This window comes from Nomia melanderi, chromosome 10 (genome assembly GCF_051020985.1).
Source record: "Nomia melanderi isolate GNS246 chromosome 10, iyNomMela1, whole genome shotgun sequence".
In the NCBI taxonomy this organism is placed as follows: Eukaryota; Metazoa; Arthropoda; class Insecta; order Hymenoptera; family Halictidae; genus Nomia; species Nomia melanderi.
In genome coordinates, this window is record NC_135008.1 from 3608075 (window position 1) to 3625303 (window position 17229).

The 17229-nt window shown below is 46.9% G+C and overlaps 1 protein-coding gene across 2 annotated transcripts in view; it reads left to right on the plus strand.

Moving 5' to 3' along the window:
• The window catches only part of LOC116434688 (uncharacterized), a 262733-nt gene that overhangs the window by 81055 nt on the left and 164449 nt on the right, over positions 1 to 17229 (plus strand). For both annotated transcript variants that reach the window (XM_076371327.1, XM_076371328.1), the window contains exon 3: positions 13807 to 13909. In XM_076371327.1, coding sequence (XP_076227442.1) covers positions 13807 to 13909 — 103 coding nt within the window. The remainder of the gene's footprint in view (positions 1 to 13806; positions 13910 to 17229) is intronic.

Sequence of the window (17229 nt, forward strand, 5' to 3'; positions counted from 1 at the left end):
TGAAAATGCTGGCGCTAACTGATTGCCTATCGAGGAGAGGGTGGTTTGTCCCGGGAAATGCTTTATCAACATGCACGAAGGTGACAGATGTTATCTATGTAAATATCTAATAATCTCATTACATCCATTCCATCAAATACGAAACAAAAGATTCATCCTGCACGTTCCTTTCAATTAAAATGATTACCCAATGACTCTGTTGCTGTCACTAGCACCTACAGCAAATAATACAGAACATCAAAAATCATTATTACTGTCTCTATTATGTCTCGCTGGTCCTATTTCTTCTACTCTACAATCGAAAAAATTCAGTACAAGTTTGATAGATAGGTTCAGAGTCAGAAGATTCAATGTAGAATTCACTGGTCCCATTTCTTCTACTCTACAATCGACAAAATTCAGTGCAAGTTTGATCGATAGGTTCAGAATCAGAAGATTCAATGTAGAATTCCCTGCTCCCATTTCTTCTACTCTACAATCAACGAAATTCAGTGGAAGTTCGATAAATAGATTCAGCCTAGACCTAACCAAGACCTAACCAACACCGAAAATCATCGTTGCAAGTTCCTCCAGAAATCCTTATCTCGGCTCGTGCACCCGAACAGCGACCGCCTATCCAACACGGAGCACCCCTGTACAGGGTGATCCCCTTGGCAGCCGGCGCGGCTCGTTGTTTCTCGCGGTAGTGTATAAAATACGAGACTTGTTAACAATGTTCGCACCTACGGGTACGTGTGCGAGGGCCGCGCGTACGTGTACCTGGTCACCCATAAACGCGGCCGGCCGCGGCGAGGGGCCCTTTCGGCGACGCCGACCTTCGCCCCGAGATCCAACGGAGATATTTTATTCCCGGGGATTTTTACGAGCCGATATATCACGCATCGACCGGGCCCCGGCCGGGGTTGCCGTTACACTCCCGCTCGGGCCCCGCCGAAAAGGGCCGGGGTGCGACTCTCCTCGCCCTTCTGACCCCTCTGCGGGGCCGAACGCTCGCGGATGCGAGCCTGATCGATCTTTCTTAATGCTCTCGTTGCTCTCGCGATAAATTACAAGGCTCGGTGATCGTGATCGTGGCCCGCCGGTATTTTCTGGAAATCTGCCCGGCCGAAGGATATCATTCGTCTTTGGATAATTGTTCTCGTTATCTCACTCGATAGCCTGTCGCTATAAATGTTACTCTTGTTCCTGCGTTTATAGTTCGAGCAGTCCTCTGTGAACACGATTAGGACGTAATTATTCTGACTGCTCTGTCTCGTCGAATTCTGAGTGAAACTTTAGAACTTAGTCTCGCTGATTCCATTTCTTCTACTCTAGAATTGACAAAGTTCAGTGCAAGTTTGATAGATAGATTCAGAGTTAGAAGATTCAATGTAGAATTCACTGGTCCTATTTTTTCTACTCTACAATTGATAAAATTTAGTGCAAGTTTGATCGATAGGTTCAGAATCGGAAGATTTAATGTAGAATTCACTAATTCCATTTCTTCTACTCTAAAATAGACAAAATTCAGTGCAAGTTGATAGATTCAGAGTCATAAGATTCACTGGTCCCGTTTCTTCTCCTCTATCGACAAAGTTCAGTGCAAGTTTCATAGAGGATAGATTTAGAGTTGGAAGATTCAATCTAGAATTCATAGAGCAGCCAGTATATAGATGTTCCCTAGTCATCCCCGTTAAACAAACTGTGCCGAGCTCGGTATAAATTTCGTCGCGTGATTTCAAAGCGAAGACGCTGGTCGCAGCGGAGCAAAGAAGAAATCGTTATGCGCCGGTTCCATGTCAGCGAGTTATGCAGGTCGGGCCCCGGTCAATGAGGTATACGCGGCCGCGTCTATTACGCATAGACGTACACGTGTTTATTATTCGTTTAGCGCGGCGCACGTGTAGCCAGCTTGAAAGGCGCGAGAGGGCCCGTGTGCGTGTGCAGTACGCGCGAAAGACAAGACCGCGGGACGTTCATAATTCATCGGTGGGTACCGAGCGGGGCCGACGCTTCGAACACGAGCCGCGGAACTTATTGGCCGCGTCGCATCCTTAATATCCTTTTGAAATTCCGATTTATCTGAGAAACCGTGGCTCCCTCTGGTGCGCGGCTCTCCTGAGAACCTGCCAGTGCATCTGTACTCACGCTCGCGGTTGATGCTTTGGGGAATTGACTCCTGTCCTCTATCGTATTCTTTTCATCGCGCACTCCGTTGTTACGAACTCTATCTCGACAAGTGTCTCACTGGATTTCCCAGGATTAAACAATAGAACTACCAAATTCGAAACCACCTATCCTTAACTTCCTCTTTCTATAACTTCTATTAGAAAATTCAGAAAATTCAATTCGTTCGACAGTTCCAACGTCGAAACGGTTCCCAGAAACTTCTCGACTTCTCAACAACTCGGACATCTATATTTTGTTTCACGGCGGTGAATCCCGCCGCGAATTCTCCCGGACAAAGGGTCTTCCAGGAATCCCCGTATTCCATGTTTGGCGCGGAGCGAAGCGGAACCGCCTGGTCCGCGTTCGATGAAGCAATTCACCGGCAATCAGCGGTACATAAAATTCAGCGAATTTTACGAGGTGTAATCGTCGCGCGGCGAAAGACGGCGCGCCGGGCCGCGGCGAGCGACGAAAGCGGTCGGATCCTCGAAACCCGGGGTTTCCGGCCGACCGGTTCGCTTATCGATTGCCGAGCGGGCTCGCGTTCCGTCTTTCTTCTCCCGGGACACTCCTCGAGGCGGTGAGGAACGGCCGTCGACGGCCGCGATATATCGGCGACCTTTCGATTCGATCCGAGTCCTTGCTCCACCCGCGGGAATTCCGCGGGACGCGGCTCGAGCGGCTGCGCCGCTGGAATTCCATAATTGGCGGTGGTTATTATTTATTTGCCAGCGCGGACACGCGCGCTCGCGGCCGAGCGTACCGCTCGATCGAGGGGACCTTTCTACTCCGCGAGAATTCCGATATTCGCCGCTGTCCGGGATCGACGCCCGTCTATTCGCTTGTCAGCCGGTGTTTCGCGTCGTTAACATTTTTATCCGGTTGCCGTGTACATTCCTCGCGTACCTTGCGCTGTTAACACTTCGCCCGACTTGCCAGGCCGCGGCTGCTTTATGGAGGGCGAGAACGAGGCGCTCGCTGCCTCGTTATTCACTCGCGTCGGCAACCTTATGATTCCGAGTGTGCCATCGAATGTAGATCGAACAGTCCCGCCGGAGCGAATAATCATTCCGACCCCTGGATCTCTAACGTGTCTCGGCGCCCTTTAAAAATTGTACCGTTTTCATTATTCAATTGTAACTTTACTTCTTAAAAAATTCACGTAACAGTGGCTATGTTTGAGAAGCGAGAAGGTAAACATGGACCGAGCGTTGTGGTTCCCAAACGAAGGGTGTAGTATAGAAATGGCCGACTTTAAGCACACTTAACCCCTTGAACTATGATTTCTCCCTCAACTCTGATCGATACAGCTACTTTGTCATTAACAATTTATTGGAAAAAATTCTAAGCATATGTTACGCCTATATTTTCTTTGAAGTATAACAGTTGATTACAGAGGAATAATATTTACTTTGAATTCGAATGAACTGAGTAATACATATATTTGTTGAATCACGTTGAAAATCTTCACCACGAGTCTCACTCGTTGTAGGGCAAGTTAAATCATCCAGTTCGTTAATAAACCAGGATTCTGAAGTTATTAACCGCTGCGATCGATAGCAGAGCTTCTCGATGCTCGAGTTGGTCAATGGTTTCCAGGGCAGAGGAGGTTCGAAGCGTAGCTCCCGACTCGTCTAACGTCCGTCCGCCCCCCGAATTTCCGTCGAGGTCAAGCGTCGACTTCGAGTCGTCCTTCGCGAGATTCGCCGGCGCCTAATCATCCCCTGGTGGGCGTAACCGATCGAACGGGAGAAAGGCTCGGAGTCACGATCCGCTCGCGAGGCGCGTTTACCGGGAAAGGACGTCCCGTGTCAGGAAGCCATCAGACATCGGGGCCGTCGACGACCGGGGCTCGAATGCTACTCGCCGGAATTGACGAAATGCAAACTACCATCGCGCAAACTTCCTCGAGGTGATGGTAATTATAATAATGAAGCCGAGTGGAAATTGTCCCGGGGAGGAGGGCACGACGGCCACTCCTCCAGAAACGGAGTCTCGGATCCTGTCGATTGATTCGGTTTAAAGCGGATCCCGATGCCGCGGATCTGCTTTCGTGCGAGTGATTAATTCGCGTCGATCGATTCTGGGTATGTTTACTTAAGTTCTTCCTCTGCGCCGTTAACCTGCTCGCTGCCGGGGCCAAATTAAGCGATTTCATTCGTAATGCCAGTCCTCTTCTCGGCTCTCGCGTTTACGTGCTCATCGTTACTTCCTCGCGAGTATACAGATTCTCGTAATCGACGTTACTTATCGTCGTTTCTCAAGATTCTTATACTTACCTGCGATTAACGGTTCGCAAGTTCGGAACGTTTCTTATTGGAACACTCGGTGGCGAAGTTAACTTTGCACTCGAGAATATTTTTCTCCAGAAATATTCGTTACTTCTTTGAGATATCAATATGTTTTACAACATAGAGAAATACCTTGTATAAATGAAGCGACAGAACTTTTATTTCGATGTTCCATATGTCGATACATTAAATAATTTGATATTGAATTCTAAATTTGATCACTTCGCTCGGTAATCAAATGGCGATTGAAAGCTCCGCTCGAGTGCAGGGTTAAGTTTCAGTTATTGATGGAATCTTACATGATACTGTTACTGTTGTATCAAGAATACACACGCAAGAAACTTGACGAAGCACAACCGAATGTCCGTGTCCGAGAACCTTTGACAATGGCTAGGATGCTCGCAAAACATGGAATTCCCCGATAACATCGCGCCCTTTCGTTCCGAATCCAGCACCTAGGGCTGAAATAAGTATCCGGCCATAAAGTAATTCGTGGTAGCGCCGTAAGTGGCCACTTCGATTACAAAAACCAGTTCCCGGGGGCTCTGACAGGTAGAGTGTCACGTGTCGCGTGTAACGGCGGTGATTCCCGACCGATTCCCGTCGGAGGTACGGCTTCCATCGGCCATTACGCTATTATGGTTCATTTTCGTTGAACGACCGTGGATGGCGGGACGTCGCAAGGTGTGGCCGCCCCGATGAAAAGTCGAGACGAGCCGAGACAATGGCGATCGATCCCCCGGGGACGGCGACTCAATCGGAAATTGCCGATGAGTAGGGACGATAGATGGAAACTCGCCCTATTAAAATGTCTAGTCATTTTTTTAGCCGCCTCCGCCGACCGTTGGCCGAGATCGGCCGCGAGATCCCGCCGATCCTTGCCTTGGGCCAGCTGCCTCGGCGTCCCTCGCCGAAAAATCGTCTACGCTATCGCGTCACGGTTATTATTATCATCGGTGCGCTCTTCCTCTGGCAAACAGCCTTAGAAACGCAGATTATCTTCGTTCCTTCGCGAAATCCAAGGAGATCTTTAATTATTCGTTGTCATTGATTCATTATTCTTAATCGATCGACTATAGTTCTCAATAGAACTCGGAGCTTCGTTCGACTCCATGAAAGCCAGAATTCTATACGAATGTTTCACCACGTTAGAAGACACCTTTAACCCAAACTTTCATACTAGATTCTAAATTTTTCCACTGTCCTTAAATTTACCATCTCCAAGACGAACACCACGCAGCACAACCTTCTTTCTTTCAAGATTAACAGTATAACTATCAGAAAATTCTTCGAATTAGGAACATTTTGATACGTCCTATTACAATAGTCCCAAACTTTCGTACTAGTTTCTAAATTCTTCCACTGTCCTCAACCCTTTGCGGTCCGAATCTTGGTTTCTCACTTCGAGATTCACGTCGACGTCAGTTTATTAAATTACAGCTTAACATGACGCTCTATTTATTTATTCAAGAATATTTGGGAATCATTGAAATGTTACCTTTAAATACAATTGTGATACTACAAATAAATATAGAAAAAATTGTTAAAACAGATAGAGGTTGCAATAAAATAGAACGTCGAGTCTGACTCGACATAGGACTAGGGGTTAACGATTAGAAGCAACGACAAACACGCGCGTAAGCATCCAACGCTTCAGCGACGCGTTAATACGATTCCATCGGAAAGAAGTTAGCACGCGTCGGGCGCTCCCCTCGCGCGAATTTCCCGATTAAAAAGTCCCGGCCCGATAACCGGCCTCTCCGTCGGAAACGGAACGAGTAAATTAAATCCCCGCGGGGGTGGGCGGAGGCGTGTCTGGCGAGAGGACGCGAAATATCGTGGCATTGTTCTCCTTATCGCATTAAAAAAGAAATCCCGGACGCGTGGCTGGCCGGGAAGCGGAGCGGGCTGCAGGCGCAATCGTCGTTTTACTGCTAAACCCGTAGGATTAAGTTCTTCTCCCCCCGCCCCCCGTTCTCATCCCGCCAGGATCCCCGGCGCTCGCGGCTGGACACGACCCTCGGTTATTTTTCGCATTGCCCACCAGCTGTAATAATGAGATTTAAAAAGCACCCCACGCCGGGCTTTCCGCTACCTGTCCTTCCTGCCGGCTCGCGCGCGCATCGAACACGGAAACAAAAAAGGGGGAGGAGGAAAGGGATCGAGTAATTTTCTACTCAGCCGATGGCACCGGCCGTTTCCTCCCACGGCCTCGAAATCCCCGGACATCTTTCCTCCTTTTCCCATCAGCCTCTCGTCCCCCGTTCCTCTCGCTCTCACCCTGTTTGCGGCTTTTAACGATTCCCTTAAATAATTGAGAGTTACGGGGATCGGCCGTGGACATTTTCCGAACGATTGCGCCCGCTTGACCGACACACCCCCGTCAACGGTGAACGGGACGCAGCGGTAATCCAATTCTCGGTCCTTTGTTTCTTCCGTGTCCCTCCGCGGTGGTCGCTGGGACGCGCCATTGTTCGGTTAACGTTTGCGGCTCGAGTCACCGGAAAAGGCCTCGAGCGTCTCCGGTGCATCGGGGAAGGATTTCGAACGTTGCCGAAGACAATGCGCTCCTTCCGCTCGCTTCTTTCCGGGATGTTGAATTTATTTCTTAATGAAATCGTAAACAGTAATGACCGCGCCGGCGAGTATCCGTGATCGACGTTTAACCGTTGTTTGTAATGAACCCGAGAATAGTATTTCCATTCCTCGCGACTTCGATTATTCTTTAGATATTTCCGCTGGTATTTTTCATCAGTTTCGGAAGTATCGTTTCTGCCATGGACGCATCAAAGGAGACAAGAGGAGATTGTTCATAGGAGAATTCTTCCCTTGTAAAAATCGTGCATCATCGGGATTGAGGAGAGGCCGTATGCATCCCTTAGCGATTTTCCTTGGCTGACTTGCTCCCGGAGCATCCCTCCTGCGCCCGGACCCCGAACACGTCGGGACGTTTTACGCTACATGGATCAAGACCGGCAATCGGGGTGATATTATTTCATCGGTCGGAAATAGCCGGCACGGGGGCGCGGAGCGGCGGTCAGGCCGAAAGTTAGCATAGGCCGTGACTTAGTGCTCCTGGGGGTGCCGTCTGTCAACCCCGGCCGGGCGAACCTTTCTTATTTCGCGATATTTTGTCGTCGCCGCCGCGATATTTATCGTCCACGCAGGACCCCGGCCTTACCGTCTCGCCCTCTCCTCGCTGCGATACGAAATAATCTTTCCGCCCCTCTCGCTCTCGAGGGTGGCTAATCGGCCTGCCAGGAATTTTTCACTTTCGCTGGAACGACGCCTCGGCGGATGCTCTCGTATTTCTTTGCTATTAATCTGCGACTCCAAACTTGAATAATTTAACACTAAAACCACCAGAGGTGTCAAATGACCCATGCCTGATGTCTTCTTGCAATTATTAGAAAGGTAATATAGACGTTTATTTAAAACGATGTCAATTTCTATATATTTTTCCGTTGTCAACACAAACTTCGTTTTTTTTCAATATCTCTTTTTTTATATTGATTGTATAAACTAATATTGTATATAAAGCTTCATAATTTTCTTGTATCAAAGCTAGCGATGAGTCACCTCTCGAGTGCGAAGGGTGAAAGGTAACTTACAGTCACGGTGAAAGCTGGAGACGATAAATCTTTGGTAATTACGATTGCTCCGGTAACAAAGTAAATAATTGCAAATAACTAGTCGTTACGATCGAATATTTGAAGTTAAATTCAACGGTCGAATCGAACCGTTCATCCCCTAAAACGGCAAAGAGCAGCACAGCCGCCGCAGTGTCCAACGAGTTGTCTATTCATCTTATTTTTGGCAAGCACAAGCGACCAGTCGCGAAATACGCGTCTCTCCCGCAGCCTTGCGGCCAGTTAATTCCGGTACATTTGAACGCGACCCACGGAAACGGGCAGATATATCACGCAAATTGCCATTGTGGCCGCGACAATATGCTAAACGCGACCCGGCTGTTAGCATATCGTTATTCCGCCGCGCGTGGAACGTATCGGGATGAAGAACGGCCGGACGAACGGCGCTGTTCTGTTTTCTTTTCCATTCCGACGCGCTTCCCCCGCGCCGACACGCGTCCACGCAGTTTTCCGATCCGAGGGGGATGCCAATTGCGTCGGACGCGTGTACTCGCTATAATAAGGGGATGAAAGTTTCACGACTGGCGCTGAAGGGTTTCCCGAATCACCGAATAGAGGCAACAGCCTCTTTAACAATTACAAACCGTAACACTTTGACTGTGAAGTGAACACTCATCGAAACATCACGATCGAAGCAATTTTCTTAATAGCTGAAACTAAAAGGTATTCTTCATAACGATTGCTCTTTCTACTATCTCATATCTAACAGAACTCTCGTTCGTTCCGTCACAAAGAAAATGAACGTTTAACCCTTTGCGGACGAAGATTCTTTGAAATATACAAAGTCTCCAACAATTGAAGTTAAATTAAATATCAATTACTTAATTAATAGGAAAAAAGGAAACTACGAGCTGATCTCTTGCTGTCAGAGTAATTAAATCATTTCTCTGCGACTTAGTCTTCCAAATATGAGCACTTCGTGTCTCCAAAGTATCGACATTCGGTAAAGGGTTAAGTTTCTATAAATAATGGTGCCAGCGATGACGCGGCAGGCGAAGTGTTGATTCCATATAATATATTCAGAATCCCAGTACCACGGAAGCGGTACATATATTAAGTACCCCTCGCTGATTATAAAAATATGAAAAAATTCCCTTCTGCACCGTTGAGAAATTTTATTATACAATCAAGGTTTCATTGCTTTGGTTAATCTTCCCGCTTATCTCGATCTGAAACGGCGGATGATCATCCTGATACATGTTTAATGGAGTATCGGTGCGAATCCGTTAGGAAAAGGCTAGAGGGGTTGCGCACGGTGCGCGCGGCGCGACCTCGAAACTGAACGGAACGGAACGGAACGGAACGGAACGGAACGCAACGGGACGGGGGATCCGATCAGCGAAACGCATAGTCCAGCTTATACCCTCGAACGCATTAATGGGCTGCAACGGTCGACGCGAGCCAGCTTTATACTTGAGGTTTAAATCGCGCTGGTCAAATTAATTTGCAAACGATGAACGAGTTGCCGCCCCGGCCGCGGCGCTGTTAGCGTTGCATTTCGAACGGGGGAGATTATCCCCGTTCATTAAACACGAACGCGCTGCATCCACGCGGCGGATTTGGCCGCGGCAGATCGCATAGACGTCATCGTCGCCGAGTGCTGTCGAGTTTTCGTACTACCGCGGCTCTCCGGATCAACTCCCCCCCTTTCTCACTTTCCGTCCTCCTACCCCTCTTTCCCACCCCTCCCCGCCCCCGCCCTCTGTAATCAATCCCGAATTCGGCTACGATTTAACCAACCGGATGCCGAATTTTAGGTGGATTAGCCTCGAGTGCGTTTTCCTTGGGAGCTTCGGGGCTCGCGCCGAGTTTTGCGCCCGGGAAATCCGGTGTTTGCGAACGAACGCCGCTACCGGGATGATTTTTATTGAGCAGAACCGGGAAACGGGTTCGGGTATAATTTGAACGGGTCGGTCAAAGTTTTATTCGATACCGGCGGCGAGCAGCGCGCATCCGCGCCGAGGTACGTTAATTGAAATAGAAATTAACGTGAAGTCTTATTACTTTTATGAATCCAATTTGAAGTCGCCGTTCCCGGTCGGAGGCGGGTCTCGGTCTATAGATTTCCTCAGTGATTTCGAACCCGCAATTCCCATTCCCGCTGTTAACGAATCGCGGAACCGACAACCGGATTCCCCGCTCTACTAATATAATTAACAATGCGCGGACACGTTGCGTGTAACTGTACCGCCACGGTCGCGATTATAATTATGATGATCATCGACGGTACCGCGATCGGCCCGGTGTTATTGACTGACAACGCGCGCGCGTGTAATTTTCTGTAATCCATATCCGCACAATTAATTATCATTCCGCGATACGTTGTAATTTCTATCTGCACGGCCATTGTGCTAGCGTTTCGTTTTCGATCTCCCGGGTACATCGACACCCGTATATATATCATTGTCTACCAGACGTATCGTATCGTCCAATCAGTATCTAAGTCATCTACAAATTATTCTTACTCGAATCTAAACAGTCAATAAATACTCTACAACAACAATCAATTTTAAACACAATCTTCACATATATAAAACCTTGCAACAATATCTACAGTTACCTCTCCTTATTCGACAAAAATCACCAACATGCATTCATTTCGCAACTCCCCCACCGCGACAAAATAGGAAGATATCATTTCACGTATTTTACCGAGAATTGATATTCAAATCGTTACGGCAGATTCGAAAATATCTATAAAAGCAGGGAACACTGTAGCAGATAATAAAAAGGATAACAGTCTAGCGTACCGATGAAACGCGAGGTACATAGAAGGCACACGCCCGAAACGTTCCCCGCGTCGAGGAGGATGGGGAAGACGTTCCGTTGTCGACGTCGTAGCAAAAGGGGGTGGCAAGCGTCGCTGTTATGGCGGCGTAGCGGCGTGTGCCGCTAATATAAAGACAAATGAAGCGACGCGCTCGCTGCCTTAGCCGGCCATGTGTCTTTATACAGACAGCGTCCCGTGCCACCGCGGTAAGCGTATTCGCGGGAAATCTTCTGTCGCGCGGGAGCGGTAGCTCGCTGTACCGGGTAGCCGACAAAATTTCGCAGCCAACGGGTTTTATTAGGTTCGCAGCGGGTTATTTATTCGGAACGGCGACAGATTATATGGCGATATTAGCGGTTGCTCGCTAAGGCCGATGGGGAGGCTGCGCCGGCATAAAACACGGCCCCTTTCATACCCCGTCCCCTGGCTGTTTGAAATTACTTTCTCGGATTAATTGGCTCTATTTTTAAATCAGCGCGCCAAGGAACACGGGTTTGCGTTTCGGCGTTCTTCGATGTCTCGTGCATCGAGTACGATGTAAGAAGTCTGGTAGAAGGGATCCTGGTAGTTGCGGTTTAACGATGATAGATCAACATCGTGATTGAGTAGCTCGCTGGAGATTTATTTCGAGATTGTTTCGAATTTCAGTTTTATATAGAACTACGTTTGGTAATAGCATTGTTTCGAATAAAATGGTAGGATATTACTTTTCTGATGGAAATAGACTCGAAGAAAAACTATGGAGCAGTTAGATTGACTTTTGAAAATCCTCTATAGAAAGTAGAATATTTGAAACTTTGATCTACGATTCAGTTTGCGTATTGGTAAATCAATTTCTATAATTTCTCAGAGACATCTGTTCTTTTTCATAATTGCAATAAGAGGTCAAGAATGAGTCATTTTGACTAATCTGGTTATTTTAGTGTTATCTTTCCAGATATTGAACTAAAAGGCAGTGTACCCGACAATATGCGTCGAGTCTGAAGGGATTAAACAGACCATCGAAAGCTTGAGGCTGTTAAAATTCTATACAAGCTCCTCTTCGATTCCGTTCGATTCTGTTTTAGCTAATGATTCATTATTTCCCCGGGTATCAAGGATAGAGCAGCGCGAGCAGCCATTGTGCCCGATGCGCGCGAACGGTAACCACACGCGAGCCCAGAAACGCGGACGTGTTTCATTAGTTGGTCGGACGAGCCGATTAATCAGCCGTTAGCGAAGCAGCCAGTTTTCAGGAACGGCAAATTGATGAACTCGTCCCGGCGTCCTCGCGCACGGTCTAATCGGAAGATATACGGCCCGCGAAAAATATACAGAAGCTACTCGCGGCGTCCTTAAGCGGGAGTATTAAGCGGCGGAACGGCCGATGATAAAACGCCGGTGTGTCGGCGAAAGAGAGAGAGAGAGAGAGAGAGGAAGCCGGCAATAAATGTTTCGTGGCTCGTAAAAATGTTATTGCCTTCCGTATGCCACGATAGCGGAAGTCGGCGCACGAACGCGGATGGCTGCGCGAAGGGACAATCCTGGAGACTCGCGGAAAAGCTGGGCCATGTGTTTGAAGTGTCGTTTGAATTCCATTCCGCTGCAACTGCACGCGTGTCGTTCAAGTAGAACTGAGTTCTCTCGAACAAACTCGAAGCAATGGAACTACGGACGTAGAAAAATCGTAGCATCTCGGACAGTTGTGTCCGTTTCTTCGATCGATCAACAGAATTCTATATTATTCCTATAGTTTCGTTAACACGTTAAGTGACACGAAAATCTTAAGCATTTTCCCATAGAGTTTGTATTTTGTAGCAAAGAAAAGCAAGAGCAGTTATGAATTGTTCGGCGTTGCAACGTTACACTATTATCAACTTAGTTGCGCTGTTAAACATTTTTATTTCACATCGGTTGTCTTGCATGTTACGATTGGTTTTTAGTCATTCAGAGGCGTCAATCACCAGTGACTGACATGGCGTTTAAGCTCGTGCAAAATGTTTCTCTCAGCAGTTCAGAAAAAACACAGAAATTGTCCACTGTTATGTACAAATTTTCTCTCAAGATAATATATCGATAATAAAATAGTTTTTTGCTTTGCTCCATGATTGAACAATATTCATATTTATTGAACTAATCCCGAAATCTTCACGAGTCTCACTCGTCATTGTCAAGGGGTTGAGCTGCGTCTCGCGCGATTCTCGTTCGATGCGTCTCCAGTGAACGCTCCCTGGCCGACGTACGATAAAAATGATGCAGGATGTTGAAAGTCGGACCGTTTAATGAAGGACCGAAGTTCCCTTAGCGCGGATCCGTGTTGTTCATCGGAGAACTTTCGAGGGACGTGGGCGGGGGGAATTAATATTTTTCTCTCGTCTCCGGTCGCAGCGGAACGTAGACAGCCAGGGATACCTGTAGGTAACTCGGAACAGCGGAAAATAAACTTTTCCGCCGCGTACATAAAGTAATACCCGATCCGGGAGGTTGCTCGGTTCCTTTCAGCCGGGGGCCAGGATTGGATGGTGGCTCCCAAGGGGTTAATTCCGTGCCGAAGGGTGGAAAATATTCACGGTTCCTTAAAATCCGACGAGCGGCCTCGTCTCTTACGAGCTTCCTCTGGGGTGGCGTTATACCAAACGGTCACTCAAAATACCACACCCCCTTTTTTCTCCTACGCCGCCCGTGGCAACGATCCTTTAATCCGCGCCAAACTGTCCGGGATATCTCCCCCCGACTGGAAAGTCTAATAAAATTCCCTCTTAAGACGTCCCGTTTTTCCTTTTCCCTGCGAACGTCCGTTTCCTTGGTGTACAACTTAACGCTCTTAGCCTATCGATCTAGCCAATTTTTATTCCGTTATCGTCGCGTTAACGCAATAAGGAAATACAGTTTTCAATATGAGAGCAATCGAGGAAAAGGAGATATTGGGAAACATTCTCTAACATATATTGTTCCTTTCTGCTTTCAGTCCATCAGGTGTACGGTGAACGGGTGCAACTGCGACTCTTTCACCCCGGGGAAGCGGCACATCCGGTGTTGCGAGAAGTGTCATCACGGCTGGGTGCCTCACGGTGAGTTTTTAAGAAAAGAAAAATTATCGAATGGTTCACTTTAACATTAAGCCATCGGGCAGTTAAATCGACTTTTTGGAATTTTTATAGAAGCTTCGAGAATTCATCTATCGAGGCTTCAATTGATCTACAATTCAGTTTGAGTATTGATAGATCTTCTTGAATAGTTCCTCAGATAAATATCTGTATCTTTTCAACCCTTTGCACTCGAGACTCACAGTCACCACTTGATTTGAGCAAAACTATGAAATTGAATATTTGGTATTTAAAATGAAACTGCATTGCTACGTGAAATATTTAAATAAAAGCTTTGTCGCTGAATTTATCTGTGAATTATCGTTAGACTAGTCTCAAACAATGTCGTCTGAAAATATTGAACATTTCTAGTGAAAAACTTTGTGCAAAGGGTTAATAATTGCAAAAAGGACACCAGTGTCATGTTGACCCAACTGGAAGATTCAGTGTTGATAAAGATTTACTATTATTCGTCGCGAGATACGTACGAGCGGAATCGCAAGAGAATTAATCGAATCGAAGAGGACGCGCCCGATTTAAGAATCTATCCGGAGCGAAGGGGCTGTCGAAGATTTGCAGGGGGATGGCCGCGTGCACACGGTTAAACGCAAATTTTCCAACTGTCAGCATACTTCATCCGCGCGGCCCTCTGGGACGAAATTCAATTTTCCGACGATGACCAGTGCCGTCCCTTCGCTCCACCCTCCCCTGCGGCCGCGCACGCGATCCGCTCGTGGCCACGCGCGCGTGTATGCATACGTATCGGCGATATATATATATAAGAGGGCGCGCTTTATGCCCTCGTAAGTTTTAGAATGTATGAAAGAACCGATTGGCCAGCGTCCGTCGCTGCTCTCGGCCACAACGCTGCCTGATATACTGGGTGTCGCTGTCTAGATCTCGCCTAGGCGACGTTCCAACGCGTTGCGACCGATTCGAGGGAGGAGAATTCGAAACTGATTAAAGCGAGATTCGAATTAATCGAAGATTCTTGTACGCCGGAAGACACGAATTTATGGATGGGTTACGGTGGAAGAGGGGTGCGTTTCAAGTTTGAAAAATTGGCCGAGACACCCCGTATATTATAGACACAAAGCACCCCACATCGATACGTCTGGGGGGAGATCCGGATGTACGGCGGTGTGTATCGCGCTTAAAATTCCGGCAGCTTGACCCGCGATAGATTGGACGAGCCGCGGAATACATATAAATTCCGGTCCCGCGGGAACGCAGTTGCATTTTCTTTCGAGGCAGCTTCTTCTGCTTGCCCCGCCACCGTCGGGGGAAAAGATGTGTCGCTCGAAGATCGTCCATCTTTTCGTGACCGGAAAAACGGAGGAGAATTCGAGGAGCGATTCGCTTATCGTTATTTTCTTTATTGCTTCGGTTGGAGTCTAGTTCTTCGGGAGACTACTTAACACTTTCGACACGGTTCACGAAAATTTTCTCTGTCGCTGGAACTTTTTGCAAAGTTCATTAAAATGTACAAATATAAAATTCATTACAACATAAACTTAGCTGCTTTTTATTAAATGATGTGTCCCATAAACCTAGTGTTAATACGTGTAATTTCCAATAGCACCACGTTGACGTCACAGCAAGTAATAAACGGGATGCAAATGGCACCACGTTGGTGTCACCGGACGTGAAAGTGTCAAAGTAGCATAAAAATATTGAAAAGTTTTCATTAGGATTTGATTATGATGTAATTTCAAAAATCTTCACTATAAACTCGATTTATTTATAATTCGTTAAAAGAATTTCGAATGCAAAGTTATAAAATGCATTCTCAGCCAGGTTCATTCATCATTTCAAAAACTCGCTTACCATTTCTCTGTGAAAGCTAGCAAATTGCTCCCGGCGAACGAAACCGGACGAAGCGTGATCTCGTTGCAAAAGATAGCTCCAATTCTTCGGATCTGTCGTTCCAATGAGTCCGGCGCTCTGAAAGGATCGGCGCGTTCGGTCGGCGACTGTGTCGACAGAGATCAGCCCGCTGGCATTCATCAGACTCGCCCGTACAAAAGACGATCCCGGTAATTGCTCGGGATTGGTCTCGAAAAACGGCGACGGAGCCATTTCTCTTCGGACGCGGCCGATCGGACCACTGGAATTAGAAATCTCCGAACGGCGGACGACGAATCGTCGCTGCGCCCCTTTTGTTCTTAAGCCGGACCGGTTTCGTTCGGCCTGGCAAAAAATCCTGGTCGTTGTCGATCCGTGAACGATCGGGGTTCGCTCGACTTCTCCCGATGTCAAACAATCGCCACGGAGAAGGAGATCGGGTTCCAACAACCTGCCGATCGCCGGCTTTGCATAAGAGAGTAACTTATGGTCGATGTTATCTGCCGGACCGATACACGGTTAATCGATCGTTGTCATTCAGTCTGCGGGTTAAACTGAAGGATGCAATTAACTTTATGTCTTTGTAAAGCGACTGATGACATCGGCGAAGATTGAGATCGAAGAAAAATATTTGAACAGTTCTCTGTTCCGAGCTGTATAACATTAATTATGTTACACGGATTCCTTTCTCCTCTGTCAATAATTCCAATAGTAAATTAATACCAAATCAGTGAAATATTATAAAAACTTCATCATTTTCCGAAGATCGTAAACCATAGATCCTCTAGAATATTAACCCTTTGCACTCGAGAGGCGACTCTGTCACCACGTGATTCGATACAACAAAACTATGAAGTTGAATATTTAATATTTCAAATGAAAGTTTGCATTGCTACGTGAAATATGTAAATAAAACACCTCTGTTGCTTAATTTATCTATGAATTATCGTTAAATTAGTTTCGAACAATATCACCTATATCTCGTCAGAAAACGTTGAATATTTCCATTGAGAAAGTTCCGAGTGCAAAGGGTTAACCTATGAAAATCTTACATATCGAGTTCTGCATAAAATGTCAATACGTAAAACATTGAAATAAACAAGCTTCGCTTCTCAATTTACCAATATTCTCTCAGTACTGCAATTAGTTTCAAAGAATATTCTACATCTCGTCAAATGTTGACTATAACTGTCAACTGTTGTTGCTGTTATTTTCATTTTTGTGATAAACGACTACCGACGTGGTGCACACGTGGCTTGCGGTTTTCAAACAAAAGCATCTCGACGTGCGTGGCACGTCATTTACCGCAAGTGGTTAACGCAAGGTGGAATATTCCCGAAACAAAACGAGTCGAAAATAGAAATCGAGCGTCACCGTTGACCACTTGACAAATTCAGGTCACCGTTGACGAAAGGTGCAGGGGGAGGGCGTCGGAGGCGTCGGTTCGCAGTCCCGAAGGT